Source organism: Vombatus ursinus, unplaced genomic scaffold (genome assembly GCF_900497805.2).
Source record: "Vombatus ursinus unplaced genomic scaffold, bare-nosed wombat genome assembly UNPS02014804.1, whole genome shotgun sequence".
In the NCBI taxonomy this organism is placed as follows: domain Eukaryota; kingdom Metazoa; phylum Chordata; class Mammalia; order Diprotodontia; family Vombatidae; genus Vombatus; species Vombatus ursinus.
This window is the reverse complement of record NW_020954582.1, coordinates 3,075,334-3,096,796: the sequence shown is the minus strand read 5'-3', so window position 1 is coordinate 3,096,796 and position 21,463 is coordinate 3,075,334. Positions and strand designations below refer to the sequence as shown.

Below are 21,463 nucleotides of genomic sequence, written 5' to 3'. Positions count from 1 at the left end.
CATCTTTAAGTGCTTCCCATATGTGGGCCAGCTAAGTGTTGGAGGTTCCAAGGAAGGCAAAGATGGCCCCTGCCCACAGGGAGCTTACATTCTATTGGGGAGGACAGCATATAAGTAATTAGGTAGGTATACAATTTACATACAGAATAGATGGAAGGCAATCTCCTGGGGGAAGCATTACTGGTCAACGAGAAAGCCGCTCCAACACACATTTGATGTGCGCACCAGTGCCTAGCACATAATAGGTACTTTACAAACGCCTATTGCCTGACTGACTGTAAGGAGATCTCTAGCATCAAATCTGCCTACTGACCTCACCACGTTTCTCATTATAAGCGTGAAAGCATTTCGGGCTGCAGTGCAGAAGTTTTCTCCATATATCGCAATCTGCAGAAAAACCAAACAAACATAAATGAGGTGATATTCTGTGTCAGAACAATGCCCTCAGAAGAGCAGAGATGAGGCTGATGGCATGAGAAGATGGCCTGCCCATCAGCAATGACTGCCTCCCTGTTTCCTTCTTGGTGGGGATTGGTGGGGTTTTGGGGGGGAGTCCTGGGAAAGCACGGGGTGTTCCTGAAGTTGGCATCTGTTCATTACTGCCAACAACACTGCTGGGGGCCATGGAGACTGCATGCTCTATACAGTGCACAGACAGAAACCAAGATGAGGGCTTTTTAATCCTCTTTGTGTTAGGCCTCCTTGGGCAGGTGCATGGGGCCTATTAAACCCTTCTCAAAATCACACGTTTTAAAAGCAGAAAATTAAGTATGTGGGATAACAAGGGATTTCAAAATATATTTTTAAAAGAAAAAAACAACCAAGGTTATGGACCCCAGGTTAAAAACCCCTGATCTAGACTGGAGCTCAGAGAGGTTTGGAAATCCATAGATTTAGCAGTTATCTAACTCAGTGTCCTCATTTTAGGGCAGAAACTGAAGCCCAGAGTGGGCGAGTGACCTGCCCAATATTACACATCACAAATAGCAGAGCCGGAGTTTGAAACCTAATTCTGCCACTTATTTATCTGTTTGTCCTTAGTTAAGCTGCAACATCCATAGGCCTCTGTTCCTTATTTGTAAAATAAGGGGGCTTGATGAGATGTCCTTTAAGGTCCTTCTAACTCCAAATCTATGATCTTAGGATCCTCTCTGGGCCTCAATTTCCTCATCTGTTCAATGAGGGTCTTGAAGGGCTATATCACCTCAGAGATTTCTTCCACATCCTAATAATATCCCATGATCCTCGGAATCTAGGTCCTCCAACTCCAGCCCTGCTGTATCTACACAGAACTGCAGAGAAAAGCAGACCTGTTTCCCCAAATCATCTAAATCAGGTCTTAAACTTTTTGTGTCTCAAAAACCTTCTTTGAATAATATTTTTGTCTATATTTGTACTTATTATACATATGTATGATTGTAATCATGCCACAGCTGGTGGTACAGGAGATAGAGCATTGGACCCAGAGTCAGGAAGGCCTGAGCTCAAATCTAGCCTCTATTCCTTCCTAGCTGTATGACCCTGGAAAGCACTTGATCTTTTTTGCCTCAGTTTCCTCAACTATAAAATAGAGATAAGAACAGTACTTACCTCACAGGGTTGTTGTGGATCAAAAGAAATAAAATTTGTAAAAATCACTTAGCATAGTGACTAGCGCATTGTAGGTGCTTAATAAATGCTTATTCCCTTCCTTTCCCTTACCTAATGAAAGAAAATGCTATATTTCAGCTAGAATTTAACAAAAATAAAGATGCATTTTTTCCCTTCCCAAATCACAGGTCCTCTGAAATCTCTCCAGGGAACCATGGTTGCCAGGTAAAGAAGCCCAGCTCTAGAGAATCATCTCTATGGTCTGTTCAGTTCTATCTATGGGGACCTGAAGTAACTGAAATATTTCATCAGAACCAACTATGGTTTGGGGAGGGGAGTGAAGATGGAGAATTCTGAGATAAATCAGACCCCAATTTGTTTTTTGCCAATTTTCAAGGTATTAATGCTCACGCTGAAAACTTGACAATTAACTTGTGGAGGCTGGTTTAAGATGGCTCCAGCACACTCCTGGCACATATACACATGTATATGTGTGTATGTACATACATACATACATACATATATATATACATATTCTAATACGCATAATCAGGTCAAGAAAACATAAAATCTCAGTTTGGGCACAAGTGAAAATATAATGTATAGCTTTGCTCTCTAAAGGATGATTATTAAAAGCATCATTGAATAAAATTAAGTAAATAAATACTCAAACCTTGTGTGATATTTTTAAACCCTAGGATTCCCCTGGGACTAAAAGCAATAGGGCCAATGGAGGTCCTTGTTCTCTGAATGCCATTGTCACATGACTCTAGTGTGGTAATGATGGAGCCCCGAGTGGCACAAAACCAACTACCTACCATGATGTAGGCATTTCTGTTTATAAACTTGAGGACTTTTTCCAAACACCAGAAACAGCACTTGAAGCAGCATAGAATGAACTTAGCAGATTTACTCTTAGAGTCTGTGGGAAGGCAAAACCAAAATCCATGAGCAGCTTGTAGCTAAATCCTGGGAATTTAAATGTCTTGGGATGTACAGCAAAATTAGCCTCAATGGAAGCCATGAATGGGAAGACATACTCTGAGTGAGTGTATATACATGTTCATCAAGGAGGGTCCATCACTAAGGTGAATTTCCATTGTTTTCAATTGAAAAGAGCGCTAGCCTTCAGCCAGGAGGACCTGAGTTCAAGTCCTACTTCTGGCATTTCCTGGCTGTGTGATCCTGAGAAAGTCTCCTAAGCTCTTTGTGTCTTAAATAACTCTCCAAGCCTCCATATACCACCAAGAAGATGCTGATTTGCATTGGCAGAGGGAGTTTTACATCCCAATAGAAGTGCGTGTTCAGTCACTGGTCCCACCAACATCCTCTGTTTTCCAACAATGGCAAGTCACAAAATGACCATAAAATACAAAATGGGCCTCCGTGCGCTCCATCTCCTTCCACTTCTGCAATGACAGCAGCGTTGATAAAAAAGAAGAGAGGCTCAGGAATCTCACAACTCAAGCTATTAAAATGTTCACTTAACTTTGGAGACTTGGAGCCTCAAGGTATGACCTTGGTCTAATGACCGCCAGGTGGGCCCCCCAGGAGGAAGGAGTCACACTCATAGAGACATTTTGGCTAAATGGGAAATGAGAAAACTAATATACGAAAAACCTTATTGCTAAACAGAAGGGCAGCTCTCGGGTTCACCCCAGAAAGGTGAATGATGGAGTGGGAACAATTGGTTTCATCGTGTAACCAAAGGCAAGAAGAAGCAACTTTGGGATTATTTGATGAACTTGCTTTGCAGAGCTCACAAAGAAAATAAGTTATTTTTATCTTTAAAAATATTTTTGGTCTATGGGATGCCTCTGAGGGGACCAGAAAGAGAGAAGTGGAACTGTGCTAGGTTGGGGATATGAATGCACAAAAGAGACATCTCCTGCCCTCAAGGAGCTTGCATTCTGTTTGCGTGGACACGGCATGTTCAGAATAATACACATGGGCTACATAAAAATAATACACAGCAAAGCTTAGAATGAGAATGTGAGCTCAGTGAGGGCAGGGGCTGTGTTTGCATTTGTATCTGCCCCCAGAACCTTAGCACCCAGTAAGCCTTTGAGAAATCCTTATTGACTGTTGACTGTCTGACAACGATTTGAGGGTGAGATTTTTCGAGAAGAGGTGGTACTTGGGCTGAGCCGTGAAGGGACCTAGGGTTTCCAAGAAGAGATGAGGAAGAAGAGCATTCCTGGTATTGGGAACAGACACAAGTTCAAAGCCACGGAAGTGGGAGATGAATGGCATGTATGGGGAAAAGCAGGATAGCCATTTGGGCTGAAGTAAAGAATGAAGATGATGGAATAACATAGAAGCAACCTGGATAGGTAATGATGACGTGTTTGAGAAGCTCCACGATGAACTTGAAAAGACAAGACATTGATTGATGAGATGATGACATATGCATTGATACTCAATTCCAATGAGAAAATGGGTACAGGAGAAGACAGCAAAAACTGTCGTGAAAAATATGGTTCAGGATCAAGAAATGAATGATTCTAGTTCATAGATTACTGAGCAGTCTTATTTCTGCACAGTATAAAAAACATTGAGAGTTGGAAGGGGCTGAATATGGTGAGCACTGAACAATCTCATAGAAAGGAAAATGGAGAACAGTTTAACAGATGTAGATAATAACCGGTTCCAGACATAGCCAGGGATCCCAAGCCATATCCATAGGTAGTTGATAGACTGTTTTGAACAAAGGTCAAAGTAAATACTCTGTTTGAGGAAGTTCTTAAATAGGAGAAGACATTTTAAGTGATTAGAGCCATTCTAATCCCATCTGGAAGTCAACAACTTCCCAAAATAGGAAATGGACACAAATAAAGATGTTCACTCTGATATTAGTTTAATATAAAGCAGTCACCACAGTGAGAATAGATGGATTGCAGAAGCCACCTCATTCTCCAAATGCTGGATCTCCCCACTAAGGAGAGAAATGTGGCAGCTGGGGGCACTTCCATTTCATTAGCTAACACACAAAACATGCTGGTGGAAAATGATGAGGGATTGGAATTTGCAGGCCTGCCTCATAAAACATCAAGATTTTATTTAGGGGAAAATGTCTGCTGAGACCTTTTTTCCCTTTTATTTTTTATATTAATACATATTTATGGAATAAAACAAGCATTTTCATAACAGTGCAATAAAAATTATTGTACATAAAATTGCACATCTACTAAGCATAACTTGCTATTCATTTCAAATATACATTATCATGTAAATTTTATTTATTTTCTTTTTTTTTCACTACTTTCCCCTTGAGATGGCTACCATTAGACACAAATAGGTATACACACGTATAGACACACATTCACATGCACATTTGTAAAATTACTCTACATATACTTCTATTTATCAGTTCTTTCTCTGGATGCACATAGTGATTTTCTTCATATGTCCTTTATAGTTAATTTGGATATTTATAATAGCCAAATAACTTGTTCACTCACTCATTCCTATTGCTGTTGCTGTATACAATGTTCTCTTGGTTTTGCTTATTTCAATCTTCATTATTTCATGCAAGTCTTTCCATGTTTTTTGTTTTTTTTTTTTTGCTTTTTGGTGAGGCAATCGGGGTTAAGTGACTTGCCCAGGGTCACATAGCTAGTTAAGTGTCAAGTGCTGAGGCTGGATTTGAACTCAGGTCCTCCTGACTCCAAGGCCAGAGCTCTATCCACTGTTCCACTTAGCGGCCCCTTTCCATGTTTTTCTAAGATCATTGAGGTCATAATTTCTTATAGCACAACAGTATTCCATCACAATCATATACCACAACTTGTTCAGCCATTCTTCAATTGATGGGCATCCCTGCAATTTCTAGTTCTTTGCCACCACAAAGAGAGCTGCTATAAGTATTTTAAAACATATAGGTTGTTTTCCTTTTTCCCCTAATCATCTTTGGAAATAGAACTAGTAGTGGTATTGCTGGGTCAAAGGGCATAGGTAGTTTAATAAGTCTTTGGGCATAATTCCAGATTGCTCTCCAAAATGGTTGGATCAGTTCACAATTTCACCAACAATGAATTAGTGTCCCAATTTTTCTACATCCCCTCCAACATTTGTTGTTTTCCCCTTCAGTCATTTTAGCCAATTTGGTGGGTATAAAACGATATCTCAAGGTTGTTTTAATTTAGAAAACTGGGTGGGGAATCTAAATGAGGCAGATCATCCTGCAAGTATCTATCAATGGAAACCAGAAAGAAGGCAAAGCAACAAACCACTACGTGCAGCTAGGAGGCAATGTTGATAGAACATTTTACCTGGAGTCAGGAGATTTGAGTTCAAATCTAGCCTCAGACTCTGACTAGCTGTTGTTATGGTTGCTGTTTGTCCTTTGTTCTCCAAGAGGATCAATGACACCAGGAGGTTGATATCTTGACTTGCAAATGAATTGGATTTAAGTGAGGCAGAGCTGTACAAAGTCATCAGCTTCAGTCACTTAACTTCTCTTTGCCTCAGTTTTCTGATCTGTAATGGGGATGATAACACCTACCTCCCAGGGTTGTTGTAAGGATCAAATGAGATAATAACTGTAAATCACTTAGCATAGTGCCTGGGACATAGCAGGTGCTTTATACATGTTAGCTACTACTAACCTAATGTGAGATGGAACAGAATGGTCAGTGCTCTCAGAGGGGCCTGTTGTCCTGTCCATGACAGCAGGACCCCTACATGTGGACTCCAGACAGTCTGTAACTGATGTGCTATGGAAGGAAACAGTGATTGCCCTTAAGACAAGGAAGTTGGGAACATGAGCTAGGGTAATGCACACACACATGCACACATACAGAGAAGAAATCTGTGCCGCAGTTGACCCAATTTTAAAGACTTATCCAAGCCATTTTTCAATATACAACAGAGCGAAAGAAAGCACAAGATTGTGCTTGCTCTATTTACTAAAATGGCAAGTGGGAAGATGGCGGCATGCTAGCGGGAGGTCTGCTTTTTCATTAACATGAGTTTTCTATAAAGTGACCGAAGTACACAACGAGGGTGTCCTTGAGCACAGAAAACCAGATCTTTGTCTTTTTTTATTCCATCACTGTGGCCCTACAACAGTCTGAAGAGTAGAGAGACCAAAATATTCTGCTATGTTTTTTTCTGTTAATGGATTTTGGGAAAGAATGTGATTAAATAAAACAAAATCAGGTTTAAAGGCTTCCCTCTGACAAAGCATGTCCCATGTGAATCTGGAGACAACCTCATTTGACTGTCCTCTGAGAAGTAACATCAAGTGAGACAGAAACAGCAAGACCCATTTGCTGACATGAAAACCAGCCTAAGTGAGATTAGTATAGGATTCTTGAGGGGAGGGAAAGGGCTCTGAATGCATCTCTTTTCAGAGGAGTTTGTAGGTCTTAACAAAACTCCTAAATGTGCTCCTTAGTGATGTGCACAGTAACATTGAAATGTCTGGCTCCACCCTACATCTGCAGAATAACCTTTTATCACTTGCCCTGGTGTATTTTATGTTCCAGCCTCCCCAGCTGTTGTCCTTTATCTCCTGGCTCTATTCTTTGCAAAGGGAGTCTCCCATACTTGCAATCCTCTTCTTCATCCCTACATTACAAATAATCTAAAAGGTGATAGGAAAAGGCATAGCCTATAGAAGTAGGTTATGAGACACTGCCAGTACACACGCACACACACACACACACACACGAGGCAGAAGAAATTTCAAGACTATAAATGGGAAAGGAAAAAAAAACATGTTAATGAATAAGATTAAAATATTTACTTCCCTATACAGGAAGATGATATTTGTAACTCTCGAGAACTGTTATCTCTATTAGGGCAGTTAGAAAAAGTATACATAGACAAAGGGGGGGAGTATAAGTTGACTTTGATGTGATACAAAAAGATTAAGGGCTGAAAAAAGGATTACACTGGGAGAAAAAGAAAGGGAGAGGCAGAATAGGGTTAATTACATCACATGAAGAGGCACAAAAACCTACTACAGTAAAGAGAAAGAAGGGAGGAAGTGAGCATTGTTTGAACCTTATTCTCATTGGATTTGGCTCAAAGAGGGAATAATATAGACACTCAGTTGGGTATAGAAATTTATCTTACCCTATAGGGAAATAGGAGGGTAAAGGGAAAAGCAAAGCAAGGCGGGGACTGATAGAAGGGAGGGCAGATTAAGGGAGGTGGTGGTCAGAAGCAAAACACTGGTGAGAAGGGACAAGGTGAAAGGAGAGAGAAAAGTATAGATGGGGAGAGGATAAAATGAAGGGAAATACACAGTTATACACAGATAGTAATCATAACTGTGAATGTGAATGGGATGAACTCTTTCATAAAATGGAAGCAGATAACAGAGTGGATTAAAAACCAAGATCCTACAATAGGTTGTTTACCAGAAATACACTTGAGGCAGAGATACACACAGAGTAAAGGTAAAAGGCTAGAGCAGACTATATTATGCTTCAGAAGAAGTGAAAAAAAAAGCAGGGGTAGCAATCCTGATCTCAGACAAAGCCAAAGCAAAAATAGTTCTAATTAAAGGAGATAAGGAAGGAAACTACATCTTGCTAAAAGGTATCATAGACAATGAAGTAATATCAATACTAAATATATATGCACCAAGTGGTATAGCATCAAAATTCTTAGAGGAGAAGTTAAGTGAGTTACAGGAAGAAATAGACAGTAAAACTATACTAGTGGGGGATCTCAACCTCCCCCTCCCAGAACTAGATAAATCTAACCACAAAATAAACAAGAAAGAAGTTAAGGAGGTGAATAGAATTTTAGAAAAGTTAGATATGATAGACCTCTGTAGAAAACTGAATGGGGATAAAAAAAAAATAGACCTTTTTCTCGGTGGTACATGGCACCTACACAAAAAAGGACCATGTATTATGGGAACAAAAACCTCACAATCAAATGCAGGAAGGCAGAAGTATTAAATGCATTCTTTTCAGATCATGATGCAATGAAAATTACGTGTAATAAAGGGCCATGGAAAGATAGACTAAAAACTCATTGGAAACTAAATAATCTAATCCTAAAGAATGAGTGAATCAAACAACAAATCATTGAAACAGTAATTTTATCAAAGAGAAGGGCAATAAATGAGACAACATGCCAAAACTTATGGGATATTGCCAAAGCAGTTCTTGGGGGAAATTTTACATCTCTAAGTGCTTACATGAATAAAATAGAAAAAAAGGAGACCAGTGAATTGGGCATGCAACTAAAAAAGCTAAAAAAGGAACAAATTTAAAAATCCTCAATTAAATACCAAATTAGAAATTCTGAAAATCAAAGGAGAGATTAATAAAATTGAAAGTAAGAAAATTATTGAACTAATAAATAAAACTAAGAGCCAGCTTTATGGAAAAAACATGAAATAGATGAACTTTTGGTTAATTTGATTCTTAAAAAGAAAGAAGAAAACCAAATTACCAGTATCAAAAGTGAAAAGGATGAATTCAGCACCAATGAAGAGGAAATTGAAGCAATCATTAGAAGCTATTTTGCCTAATTGTATGCCAATAAATATGACAATCAAAGTGAAATGGGTGAATATTTACAAAAATATAAATTGCCCAGATTAACAGAAGAAGAAATAAAATACTTAAATAACGCCATTTCAGAAAAAAATAAATTGAACAAGCCATCAATGTATCCCTAAGAAAAAAAAAATCTCCAGGGTCAGATGGATTTACAAGTGAATTCTACCAAATGCTTAAAGCATAATGGATTTCAATACTATGTAAATTATTTGGAAAAACAGGCAAAGAAGGAGTCCTACTAAATTCCTTTTATGACACAAATATGATACTGATACCTAAACCAGGAAAAACCAAAACAGAGAAAGAAAATTATAGACCAATTCTCCTAATGAATATTGATATAAAAATTTAAAATAAAATATTAGCAAAGAGATTACAGCAAATTATCAAGAAGTAATACACTGTGACCAGGAAGATTTATACCAAGAATGTAAGGCTGGTTCAGTATTATGAAAACTATCAGCATCATATCAATAACAAAAATAACAAGTAATATGATTATCTCAATAGATGCAGAGAAAGGGTTGGACAAAATACAGCACCCATTCCTATTAAAAACACTAGAGAGAATAGGAATAAATGGGGTTTTCCTTAAAATGATAGCAATATCTATCTAAAACCATCAGCAAGCACTATATGTAATGGGGATAAGCTAGAAACATTTCCAATAAGATCAGGGGTGAATCAAGGATGCCCACTGCCACCACTATTATCCAACATTCTACTAGAAATGGTAGCTTTAGCAATGAGAGGAGAAAAATAAATTGAAGGAATCATAATAGGCAATGAGGAAACAAAACTATAACTCTTTGCAGATGATACAATGGTATACTTAAAGAATTAACAACTTTAGGAAAGTTGCAGGATATAAAATAAACACATAAATCATTGGCATTTCTATATATTACCAACAAAGCCCAACAGCAAGAGATAAGAAAGAGAAATTACATTTAAAGTTACTATAGACATCATCAAATATTTAGGAGTCTATCTGCCAAGGCAAGCCCAGGAACTATATGAACACAATTACAAAACACTTTTCATACAAATAAAGTCAGATCTAAATAATTGGAAAAACATCAGATGCTCATGGGTAAACTGAACTAATATAATAAAGATGACAATTCTACCTAAATTAATTTATTTATTCAGTGCCATACCAATCAAACTACCAAAAATATTTTATAGAGCCAGAAAAAATAATAACAAGATTCATCTGGAAGAACAAAAGGTCCAGAATATCAAGGGAACTAAGGAAAAAAAAATGCTAGGGAAGGTGCCCTAGTCATACAAGATCTTAAATTGTATTATAAAACAGCAATCATCAAAACTACTTGGTACTGGCTAAGAAATAAAGTGGTGGATCAGGTTAGGTACACAAGTCACAGTAGTCAATGACATAGTAATCTATTGTTTGATAAACCCAAAGACCCCAGCTTCTGGGATAAGAACTCACTATTTGACAAAAACTGCTGGGAAAACTGGAAAAGAGTATGGCAAAAACTATGTATAGACCAATTTCTTATACCTTATACCAAAATACAGTCAAAATAGGTACATGATTTAGATATAAAGGGTGATACTATAAGAAAACTGGTAGATCAAGGAATAGTTTACCTGTCAGATTTATGGAGATCAGAAGAATTTATGACAAAACAAGACATAGAGAACATTATGAAATGCAAAAGGAATAATTTTGAGTATGTTAAATTAAAAAGCTTTTGCACAAATAAAGCCAATTCAACCAAGATTAGGAGGGAAGAAGAAAACTAGGAAAGAATTTTTACGAGTGTCTCTGATAAGGGCCTCATTTCTAAAACATATAGAGAATAAGGTCAAATTTATAAAAGAATATGTCATTCTCCAATTGATAAATGCTCAAAGGATATAACAGGCAGTTGCAGATGAAGAAATTAAAGCTATCTGTAGTCATATGAAAAAAATGCTCTAAATCACTATTGATTAGAGAAATACAAATCAAAATGATTCTGAGGTACCACACCACACCTATCAGATTAGTTCACATGACAAAACAGGAAAAGTATAAATGTTAGAGAAGATGTGGGAAAATTGGAACACTAATGCATTACTGGTGGAGTTGTGAACTGATCCAACCATTTTGGAGAGCAATTTGGAACTATGCCCAAACGGCTATAAAATGTGCGTAGCCTCTGACCCAGCAATACCACTTCCAGGGCTGTATGCCAAAGAGATAATAAAAATGGGAAAAGGACCCATGTGTACAAAAATATTTATAGCAGCTCTTTCTGCAGTGGTCAAGAATTGGAAATTGAAGGGATGCCTATCAATTGGGGAATGGTTGAACAAGTTGTGGTATATGAATGTAATGGAATAGTATTGTGCTATAAGAAATGATGAGCAAGCAGACTTCAGAAAAAAAAACCCAGAAAGATTTGTATGGATTGCTGTTGAGTGAAGTGAGCAGAACCAGGAGAATGTTGTACACAGTAACAGTTATGTTGTGCAATGACTAACTTTGATAGACTTAGCTCTTCTCAGCATTGCAAGGATTTAAGACATCTTCAAAAGTCTCATGATGGAAAATGCTATCCACATCCGGAGAAAGAACTGTGGAGTTTGAATGCAGATCAAAGCAGATTATTTGCTCTTTTTTTTCTCTTCTGTTTTGTTTTGTTTCTTCTTTCTTGAGGTTTCTTCTATTGTTTCTCATTCTTCTTTACAATATGACTAATGTGAGAATATGTTTAATAAAAATGTATATGTAGAGCCTACATCAGATTGCACACCGTCTTAAGGAGGGAGGAGAGGAGAGGGGGGAGAAAATTTAAAACTCAAAAGCTTATGGAAATGAATGTTGAAAACTAAACGTTAATTAATTAATTTTTTAAAAAAGTATCCTCGAGAATCAACCAAAAAACTACTTGAAACAATAACAACTTTAGCAAAGTTGCAGGATTTAAAATAGACCCACATAAATCATCAGCATTTCTATATATTATCGACAAAGTCCAGTAGGAAGACAAATAGAGAAATTCCATTTAAAATATAGTATAAGATGTTGGTCTATGCATAGTTTCTGCCATACTCTTTTCCAGTTTTCCCAGCAGTTTTTGTCAGATAGTGAGTTCTTATCCAGTTTTCTCCTTTCCTTCTACTCTTGGTTACATCTGTTTTGTTTGTGCAAAAGCTTTTTAATTTAATGTACTCAAAATTATCCATTTTGCATTTCATAATGTTCTCTGTCTCCTGTTTGGTCATACATTCTTCCATTCTCCATAGATCTGACAGGTAAACTATTTCTTGTTCTCCTAATTTGCTTATGGTATCACCCTTTATGTCTAAATCATGGTGCCCATTTTGACCTTATCTTGGTATAGGGTGTGAGATGCTTGTTTATGCCTAGTTTCTGCCATACAATTTTCCAGTTTTCCCAGCAATTTTTGTAAAATAGTGAGTTCTTATGCCAGAAGCTGGAATTTTTAGGTTTATCAAACAGAAGATTATTATAGTGGTTTACTACTGTGTCTTATATACCTAACCTATTCCACTGATCCACTACTCTCTCTTAGCCAGTACTAGATAGTTTTTTGTGATTGTTTTAGATCTGGTATGGCTAGGCCACCTTCCTTTGCATTTTATTTTCATTATTTCCCTTGATATTCTTCACCTCTTATTCGTCCAGATGAATTTATTATTTTTTCTAGCTCTATAAAATATTTTTGATAGTTTTATTGGTTTGGCATTGAATAAGTAAATTAATTTAGGTAGAATTGTCATTTTTATTATATTGGCTCAGCCTACTCATGAACAATTGATGTTTTTCCAGCTGTTTAGATTTGACTTAATTTTTGTGAAAAGTGTTTTGTAATTGTGTTCATATAGTTCTTGGGTTTGCCTTGGCAAGTAGACTGACCAAACAGGAGATAGAGAACATTATGAAATGCAAAATGGATAATTTTGAGTACATTAAATTAAAAGGCTTTTGCACAAACAAAACAGATGTAACCAAGATTAGAAGGAAAGGAGAAAGCTAGGAAAAAAAATTATAGCCAGTGTTGCTGATAAAGGCCTCATTTCTAAAATATATAGAGAACTGAGTTGAATTTATAAGAATACAAGTCATTCCCCAATTGATAAGTTGTCAAAGGATATGAACAGGCAGTTTTCAGATGAAGAAATTAAAGCTATCTATAGTCATATGAAAAAATGTTCTACATTACTATTGATAGGAGAAATACAGATTAAAATAACTCTGAAGTACCACCTCACACCTATCATCAGATTCACTAATATGAGAGAAAAAGCAAATGATAAATGTTGGAAAAGATACGGGAAAATTGGAACATTAATGTATTGTTGGTGGAGTTGTGAACTGATCCAATCATTCTGGAGATTAATTTGGAACTATGCCCAAAAGGCTATAAAACTGTGCATACCCTTTGATCCAGCAATATCACTACTAGGTCTGTATCCCAAAGAGGTCATAAAAAGGGAAACGTAGCCATGTATATAAAATTTTTATAGCAGATCTTTTTTTGTGGTGGCAAAGAATTGGAAATTGTGGGGATGCTTATCAATTGGGGAATGGCTGAACAAGTTGTGGCATATGAATATAATGAATTACTATTGTTTTATAAGAAATGATAAGCAGTCAGATTTCAGAAAAACCTGGAAAGACTTACATGAACTGATGCTGAGTGAAATGAGCAGAAACAGGAGACCATCGTACACAGCAACAGCAACATTGTCTGATGATGAACTGTGGTTGACTTAGTTAGCTCTTCTCTGCAATATAATGATCCAAGACAATTCCAAAAGTATCACGAGGGAAAATGCTCTCCACATCCAGAGAAGGAATTACAGAGTCTGAATGTAAATCGAAGCATATTATTTTCACTTTTTCTGTTTTTTCTTTCTCATGCTTTTTTCCCCTTTTGTTCTGATGCTTCATTTACAGCATGACTAATGTGGAAATACATGATTGTTCATGTATTACTAATAGCATATTGCTTGCTGTCTTGGGGAGAGGGGAGGGAAGGGAGAAAGGGAGAAAAAAATTGGAACTCAAAGTCTTATAAAAGTGAATGATGAAAACTATCTTTAGATAATTGGAAGATAATTGGAAAAATATAATAGATAATTAGATAATTGGATAATTGGATAGTTTGGATAATTGGAAAGATAATTGGAAAAAAATAAAATACTGTTAACTACAAAAAAAAAAGAAATTTCAAGACCAAGACCAACTATAATCAGAAAGGGAAAAGGGAGTCATTCATTGAATCAAGAAGTAGATGGACAGCCCCAGCCCATATCTTTGCTATCCCCAAGGAAAAGAAAAAAAGATCTAAGTCTGAAGCAGATGGATGTAATCTTTTATGGAGAATTTGTGGAAACCAGTCCCAGAAGATAGATGTCAATTTATATCTCTGCAGTGAGCACAGGCATCTATGAAGTTGGGATAATATTAAAAACTGCTTCTATCTCTGTAGGAACTGATGACTTATGGAGCACTTTCCTTATAACTTCTGTGTAAGCCATGTAATACAGGTAACTCAGAGTACCATCAAGGTACCAAAAATACCACATTTACTACAAACTTATCTACTCTGATTATCTCATAATCCATTTCTGCAATGAAAAAGATCATTTCTCTTCCTATTTGTAAATAAAATGTGTTTATCAAACTAATTTATTAATGTGTTTAAACTATCCTTAGTAGATTGTGAATTCCTTGAGAGAAAGACTATCTTTTGCCTCTTTTTGTATCCTCAGAGCTTAGCACAGTGCCTGGCTCATAGAAGGCACTTAATAAATGTTTATTAAGGCTCATCCTCATGTATTTATATATGATGTGTATCTATATATTGTATGGTATACATATATGTGAATTGGAAGCTTCAGTGTGGGAAAGGATATTAATCACAATGATAAATCAGTGATTCTCAGTATATTTGAATTGAGAAAAATAGAAAGTTTGTTCTCCAGTATTTTAAAAAATGTTATTGTCATTAAAAATAACTACTCCTATGTACAGATCTTTCTATGGATCTTCCCCACCCCTTGCCATTTTATTGAGGTTCACACAATTGATTATCTTTCCCTAAAAGCAAGATACTAAAAGCGGTCACCTGTGTTATTTTTACTGTTGATACACCATATAATTACAGAATTATAGCTAGAATCCATCAGTCAAGGATTGCAAGGATTCTAGGCACCACACGGTTCTTTCTATTGTTAACAGATCATATTATCAGAGATTTAGACTTGGGAACCAATCAACAGGCATTTCTCAAGTGCTTGATGGACTTTAGAGCCCATTGATTCTAGCTTTTCAGAGGAAAAACTGAAGCTCAGAGAGTTTGTTACTTGCCTATTGTCAAACAACTAGAGCCACAGGCGGGATCTAGCCCAGATGTTTCTGACTCCAAGGCCACCACTCTGTCCACTATATGTTGGTGTCCATTGTATGGTGTTATCTTTTTTCTTTTCCCTTTTAAAGTTTTGCTAATGCCTTTCGTTTTATCTTTATTAACCCTTTTCTGATATCCCTCCAACATTGAGCCTCCTCTTCTGAGAAAGAATAATAGCTAAACAAGACTCAGTGGCACCATAACCACATCTGACAGTGTGTGTAGCATGATGCTCCCCTAGTGCCCTGATCTCTCCTAAGAAGGGGGAATATTTTTTCACGTCCTGCAGGTCCTTGCAGCAAATCTAAGCATGGCTGCCCTTTGGTGATCTGCAAGTTCCTGACCCAGGTTTGAGTCTGTTGGCCTAGGTATAGTTAGGTTTCCATAGATTGCTGCTAAACTCAGCCACTGTTAACCTGCTGGAAGATTCTGTTGGTTCAGAGGGATTGAACTGCTGCTCCTCACTCAGTTTTGACCACCTCATAGTTGTGTATACCTTTTTTTTCTTTTTTTCTGTATCAACTGATACAAGTCTTCCATCAGTCAATAAATGTTCATTAAACACCTGCTATGTGCCAGGTACTGAGCTAAGTCCTGGAAATAGAGCTAAAGATTAAAGGTGGTCCCTTGCTGTCAAGTAGTGGACAGTTCCCATATTTTTGAATTCCTAATGTTCATTACCTTTCAAAAATTTTATAAAAGGGGGGGCAAGATGGCAGAGTAAGAGCAGAGACTCACTTGAGCTCTCCCCCAAACCCTTCCAAATACCTGTAAAAATGACTCTAAACAAATTCTAGAGTAGCAGAACCCACAAAAAGAGTGAAACAAATTTCCAGCCCAAGACAACCAGGATTTTTGACAGGAAAGGTTTATTGTGCCAGGCTGAGAGAGGAGCCCAGTTTAGTGTAAGCCATGCCAGCAAAGACTGGGACCCAGAAAACCCAGAGCACGCCTCAGGGGACTGAATCACAGGCAGTTGTGGTGGTTTCCAGATTTCTCAACCCACAAATGCCAAAAACAGCTTAAAAGGTCAGTGGGAAAGGTATGGACCTGGATGAGAGAGGAGACCTATGGAGCCCCAGGGTGGGGGTGGTGGTGATGGCAGTGGCAGCATCTGCTTCCAGAGCTCTTAGCCCACAGACAAGAAAGGGGTGAAACAACTGATCAGAAGGAGATTACAGGAATCTCTTTGCTGGCACCAAGGCAGGATTGTGTTGCTTTGCCCATCTTGGATTTGAGTCACAGTCCTGGGGTGAGGAGGAGCACTAGCATAGCAGAGTTTGTGGCAGCAGTGGAGAGGGTACCTTCCTCACAGTTCCAGGGCAGAAAAGAGTGCTTGTGGTCACTCACAGACCAGAGCATAGACCAGGAGAGAAGTATACACCTCTCCTTAGATCATACCACCTTTGAAAAACAGAAAATTTACAGGTCCCTAGAAGTATCTCTGAAAACAGCTGCACAAAACCCCTGAAGCTTGGGACAGTGTGCCCTCCACACTGGAAGCAAAGAGTTAAAAGTTTTAACAAAGAGTTAAAAAGTCAAGTAATTGGCTGGGAAGATGAGCAAACAGTGGATAAAAACTCAGACTACAGAATCTTACTTTGGTGACAAGGAAGATCAAAACATACAATCAGAAGACAACAGAATCAAAGCTCCTACATCCAAAGCCTCCAAGAAAAATATGAATTGATCTCAGGCCATGAAAGAGCTCAAAAAGGATTTTGAAAAGCAAGTAAGAGAGGTAAAGGAAAAATTGGGAAGGGAAATGAGAGTGATGTAAGAAAATCATGAAAAACAAGTCAACAGCTTGCTAAAGGAGACCCAAAAAATACTAAAGAAAATAACGCCTTAAAAAATAGACTAAATCAAATGGCAAAAGAGGTCCAAAAAGCCAATGAGAAGAAGAATGCCTTAAAAAGTAGAATCAGCCAAGTGGAAAAGGAAGTCCAAAAGCTCACTTAAGAAAATAATTTTTAAAAATTAGAATGGAGCAAATGAAAGCTGATAATTATGAGAAATCAAGAAACTATAAAACCAAACCAAAAGAATGAAAAAAATAGAAGACAATGTGAAATATCTCATTGGAAAAACAACTGACGTAGAAAATAGATCCAGGGGAGATCCTTTAAAAGTTATTCAACTGAAAGCCATGATAAAAAAAAAAGATCCTAGACATCATCTATCAAGAAATTATCAAAGAAAACGGCCCTAAGATTCTAGAAGCAGAGGGTAAAATAGAAATTGAAAGAATCCACCGATCACTTCCTGAAAGAGATCCCAAAAGGAAATCTCTCAGCAATATTATAGCCAAATTCCAGAGTTTCCAGGTCAAAGAGAAAATATTGCAAGCAGCCAGAAAGAAGCAATTCAAATGTTGTGGAAACACAAACAGGATAACACACGATTTAGCAGTTTCTACATTAAGGGATTCGAGGGCTTAGCATATAATATTCCAGAGGTCAAAGGAACTAGCATTAAAACCAAGAATCCCCTACCCAGAAAAACTGAGTGTAATCTATAAGGAGATAAAAAAAATTGATATTCAATGAGATAGAGGAATTTAATGCATTCTTGAGAAGCCAGAGCTAAATAGAAAAATTGACTTTCAAATACAAGACTCAAGAGAAGCATGAAAAGGTAAACAGGAAAGAGAAATCATAACGGACTTATTAAAGTTGAACTGTTTACATTCCTACATGGAAAGATGATACTTGTAACTCATGAGACCTTTCTCATTATTAGGGTAGTTGGAGGTAGTATATATAGACAGAAGGCACAGGGTGAGTTGAATATGAAGGGATGTTGTCTAAAAAATAAAATTAAAGAATGAGAGAGGAATGTATTGGGAGAACAAGAAAGGGAGAAGTAGAATGGGGCAAATTATCTCACATCTAAGAGGCAAACAATGCTTTTATAGTGGAGGGGAAAAGCAGGGAGGTGAGAGGGAATGAGTGAACTTTACTCTCATCAGATTTGGCTTAAGGAAGGAATAACACACACACACTCAATTGAGTATGGAAATCTATATTATCCTACAGGAAAACAGAAGGGAAAGGGGATAAGAGAGGGATGGGTCATAGAAGAGAGAGCAGATTGGGAGATGGGATAATCAGAATCAAACACTTTTGAGGTGGGACAAGGTCAAAGCAGAGAACAGAATAAATGGGCAGGGGTCAGGATAGGATGGAGGGAAATATAGTTAGTCTTTTGCAACATGACTATTATGGAAGTGCTTTGCATAACTACACATGTATAACCTATATCAAATCGCTTGCCCTTTCAATGAGGGTTGGTGAGGAGGGAGGAAGGGAGAGAATTTGGAACTCAAAGTTTTAAAAACAAATATTAAAAACTGTTTATACATGCAACTAGGAAATAAGATACACAGGCAATGGGGTATAGAAATCTATCTTATCCTACAGGAAAATAGAAAGGGATGAAGATAAGAGAAGGGAAGGTGATAGAAAGGAGGGCAGAGTGGAGGAAGGGGTAATCAGAATGCATTCTGTCATGGGATGGGGGGAGGGGAGAGATGGGTAAAAGTTTGGAATTCAAAAACTTGTGGAAATAAATGTTGAAAACTAAAAATAAATAAGTAAATGGGAAAAAAAATGAAGGAAAAAAACTTCACAAATGTACATCTTTTAAGTCCTATTAGCACCTAACCAGCTTTGGCTCTTCAGGAGCAAGATGCCACAGACAATAAGGTCAATATTCTGACTTTAGCTATTCCTCTGAGGAAAAGAATGAGTTGACTATGGTTTGACGGTCCCAGAGATTAACTCACAAAAGTGAGGTAATTTGCCCAAGTAATAGGTACTACTGATAGTAATCATGACAGATTCCAGGCCTTTTCACTGAGTCTCCTGGTCAAAACAATATGTGTCCATTGTCCACCATTGGTGACTGACACTATGACAGCTAATGGTGCTTGACCAGCATACAGTACAGAATGTTGTGAATCAGTTTAGATGGTTCACGATGCTCTAAATAAACAGCAAGTGACTCCATCCCTTCTGGTTACCGTTTATGATATGTATGATCTCAGTCACACCAAATAGACTCTACCACTTCCCATAGCTTTGAGTACTTTGGAGTACACTGCATTGAGTAGAAAATGTGTCTGAATGCAAGAAGACACAATAGTCTCTTTCCAAATGGTTTCTTTTCTTGTAGTGGTCTGGTACTCCACTCTTGTCCTCTCGTTGTGTGAATTTCACACAAATGAAACTGGAAGGATCCTCAAAGACTATATAATCTGACCTGCACCTTAGTTAGTTAGGTGGTAGAGGTCCTTCTGGGTATGTTTGGTTAAGAAGCTTCAAGGTTTCAAACATTTGCTGATGCCGCATTAACTCTTTAGTAAACTTACCAGGAGAAATCCTCACCAACATCTATATCCTATCTAGAGCAGGGAGACGGGCCACTGGATAATGGCAGATTTGTCTTTTTAGTGTTCACTAGGGAAACAAAGCTGCCTAGAGGGACCCATTTTCTATCAGTTTATAAAAAGAATCAGGACATGAGAAGTAAGTGGAATGGAAGGTCTATGATGAAACTGGTACTGTAAGCTGTGGAGAACTGCTTCTGACTGACTCCTGATGACCATATTCAGACTAAGGACATAACTGTATGAGCCCTCTATGGCACAGGCTCTTAGGCTATGAATCAAGAGAGAGGGAAGTAAGTCTAGGTCCATTACTAATTGTATGATTACAGACAAATTACATAAATTTTCTTTTTTTAATTAATTAATTTATTTTTAGTTTTCAACAGTCACTTCCATGAGTTTTTGAATTGTAAATTTTTTCCACCTCCCTCCCCTCCCCTCTTCTCAAGAGAGTGTGAGATCTGATATAGGCTCTACATATATATTTTTATTAAATATTTTCACATTAGTCATGTTGTAAAGAAGAATTAGAACCAATGGGAGGAACCACAAAACCACATAAATTTTCTATGCTTCAATTTAACCAAAATGTGAACCTCTGAAATATTTTAAAATGTTTAGAAGAGAGGCCCTATAATTCTCATGCTAATGATGATGATAACAGTATTGTACTCTCCCTTCTTGGGTCATACTCAACTCATGTATACATGTTAGTTCTATAACCTCCTAATAGGTCTTCCTGTCTGAAGTCTCTCCCCACTCTAGTTCATGCTAGACATTGTTGTCAAAGTAATTTTCCTTAAGTACAGATCTGACCACATCACTCTTTCAGGCAGCTATGTGGTGCAGTGAATAGAGCTCTGAGCTTAGAATTTGGAAGACCTAGGTTCAAATCAGTCCTCAATTACTAGCTGGGTAGCATTGGGCAAGTCATTTAAACTCTATTTGCTTCAGTTTCCTCAACTGTAAAATGAGGATGATAATAACATCTACCTCTGAGGGTTGTTGAGAAGAACAAACATATACATGGTAGGTGCTGTGTGGTGGAAGCTCGACCCTAGGAATGTGACCTTGAGTGGCACAGTTAACGTAAACCACCTTGGACAAATGTAAACAGCAAAAGAAGCTCTAACTACCCCATGGGAAAACTTGTACATGATCCTGGTCCATCCCTGGCACTATGCCTTTTTTTTTTGTTCTGTTTCTATATAATGCCTGACCTGAGATTAGATATAGAAATCCACCATTTTGTATAAAGGAAAAGAACAGGGGGAGTCTGTCTGTCTGTCTGTCTGTCTGTCTGTCTGTCTCTCTCTCTCTCTCTCCCTATACCCCCCTCCCTCCCTCCCTTTCTCTCTCCCTCCCTTCCTGCCTTGCTCACTCCTTCTGTCCCTGGCCCCTTCCCACCCTCTATTCCTCTCTCCCTTCCTCCCTTTCTGACTGCAGCCATGTCAGAGGATGGACAGGTGAAAGACAGAGGAGTAAAACCTCAGTGAAGTTAAGCTTATTTGGGATATGATTGGTAAAAGTGAGTAGAAGAAAGTAAGAGAAGTGTCAGATCA

General features: G+C 37.7%; 1 protein-coding gene across 4 annotated transcripts in view; it reads right to left on the bottom strand.

Annotated features, from left to right (window-relative positions):
- SLC44A5 (solute carrier family 44 member 5) overlaps positions 1-21,463 on the bottom strand; it is a 408,380-nt gene that overhangs the window by 15,653 nt on the left and 371,264 nt on the right. For all 4 annotated transcript variants that reach the window (XM_027874052.1, XM_027874054.1, XM_027874053.1 and 1 more), the window contains exons 17-18: positions 2,409-2,512; positions 314-387 (exon numbers count right to left, since the gene is read on the bottom strand). In XM_027874052.1, the coding sequence (XP_027729853.1) occupies positions 314-387; positions 2,409-2,512 (178 nt within the window). The remainder of the gene's footprint in view (positions 1-313; positions 388-2,408; positions 2,513-21,463) is intronic.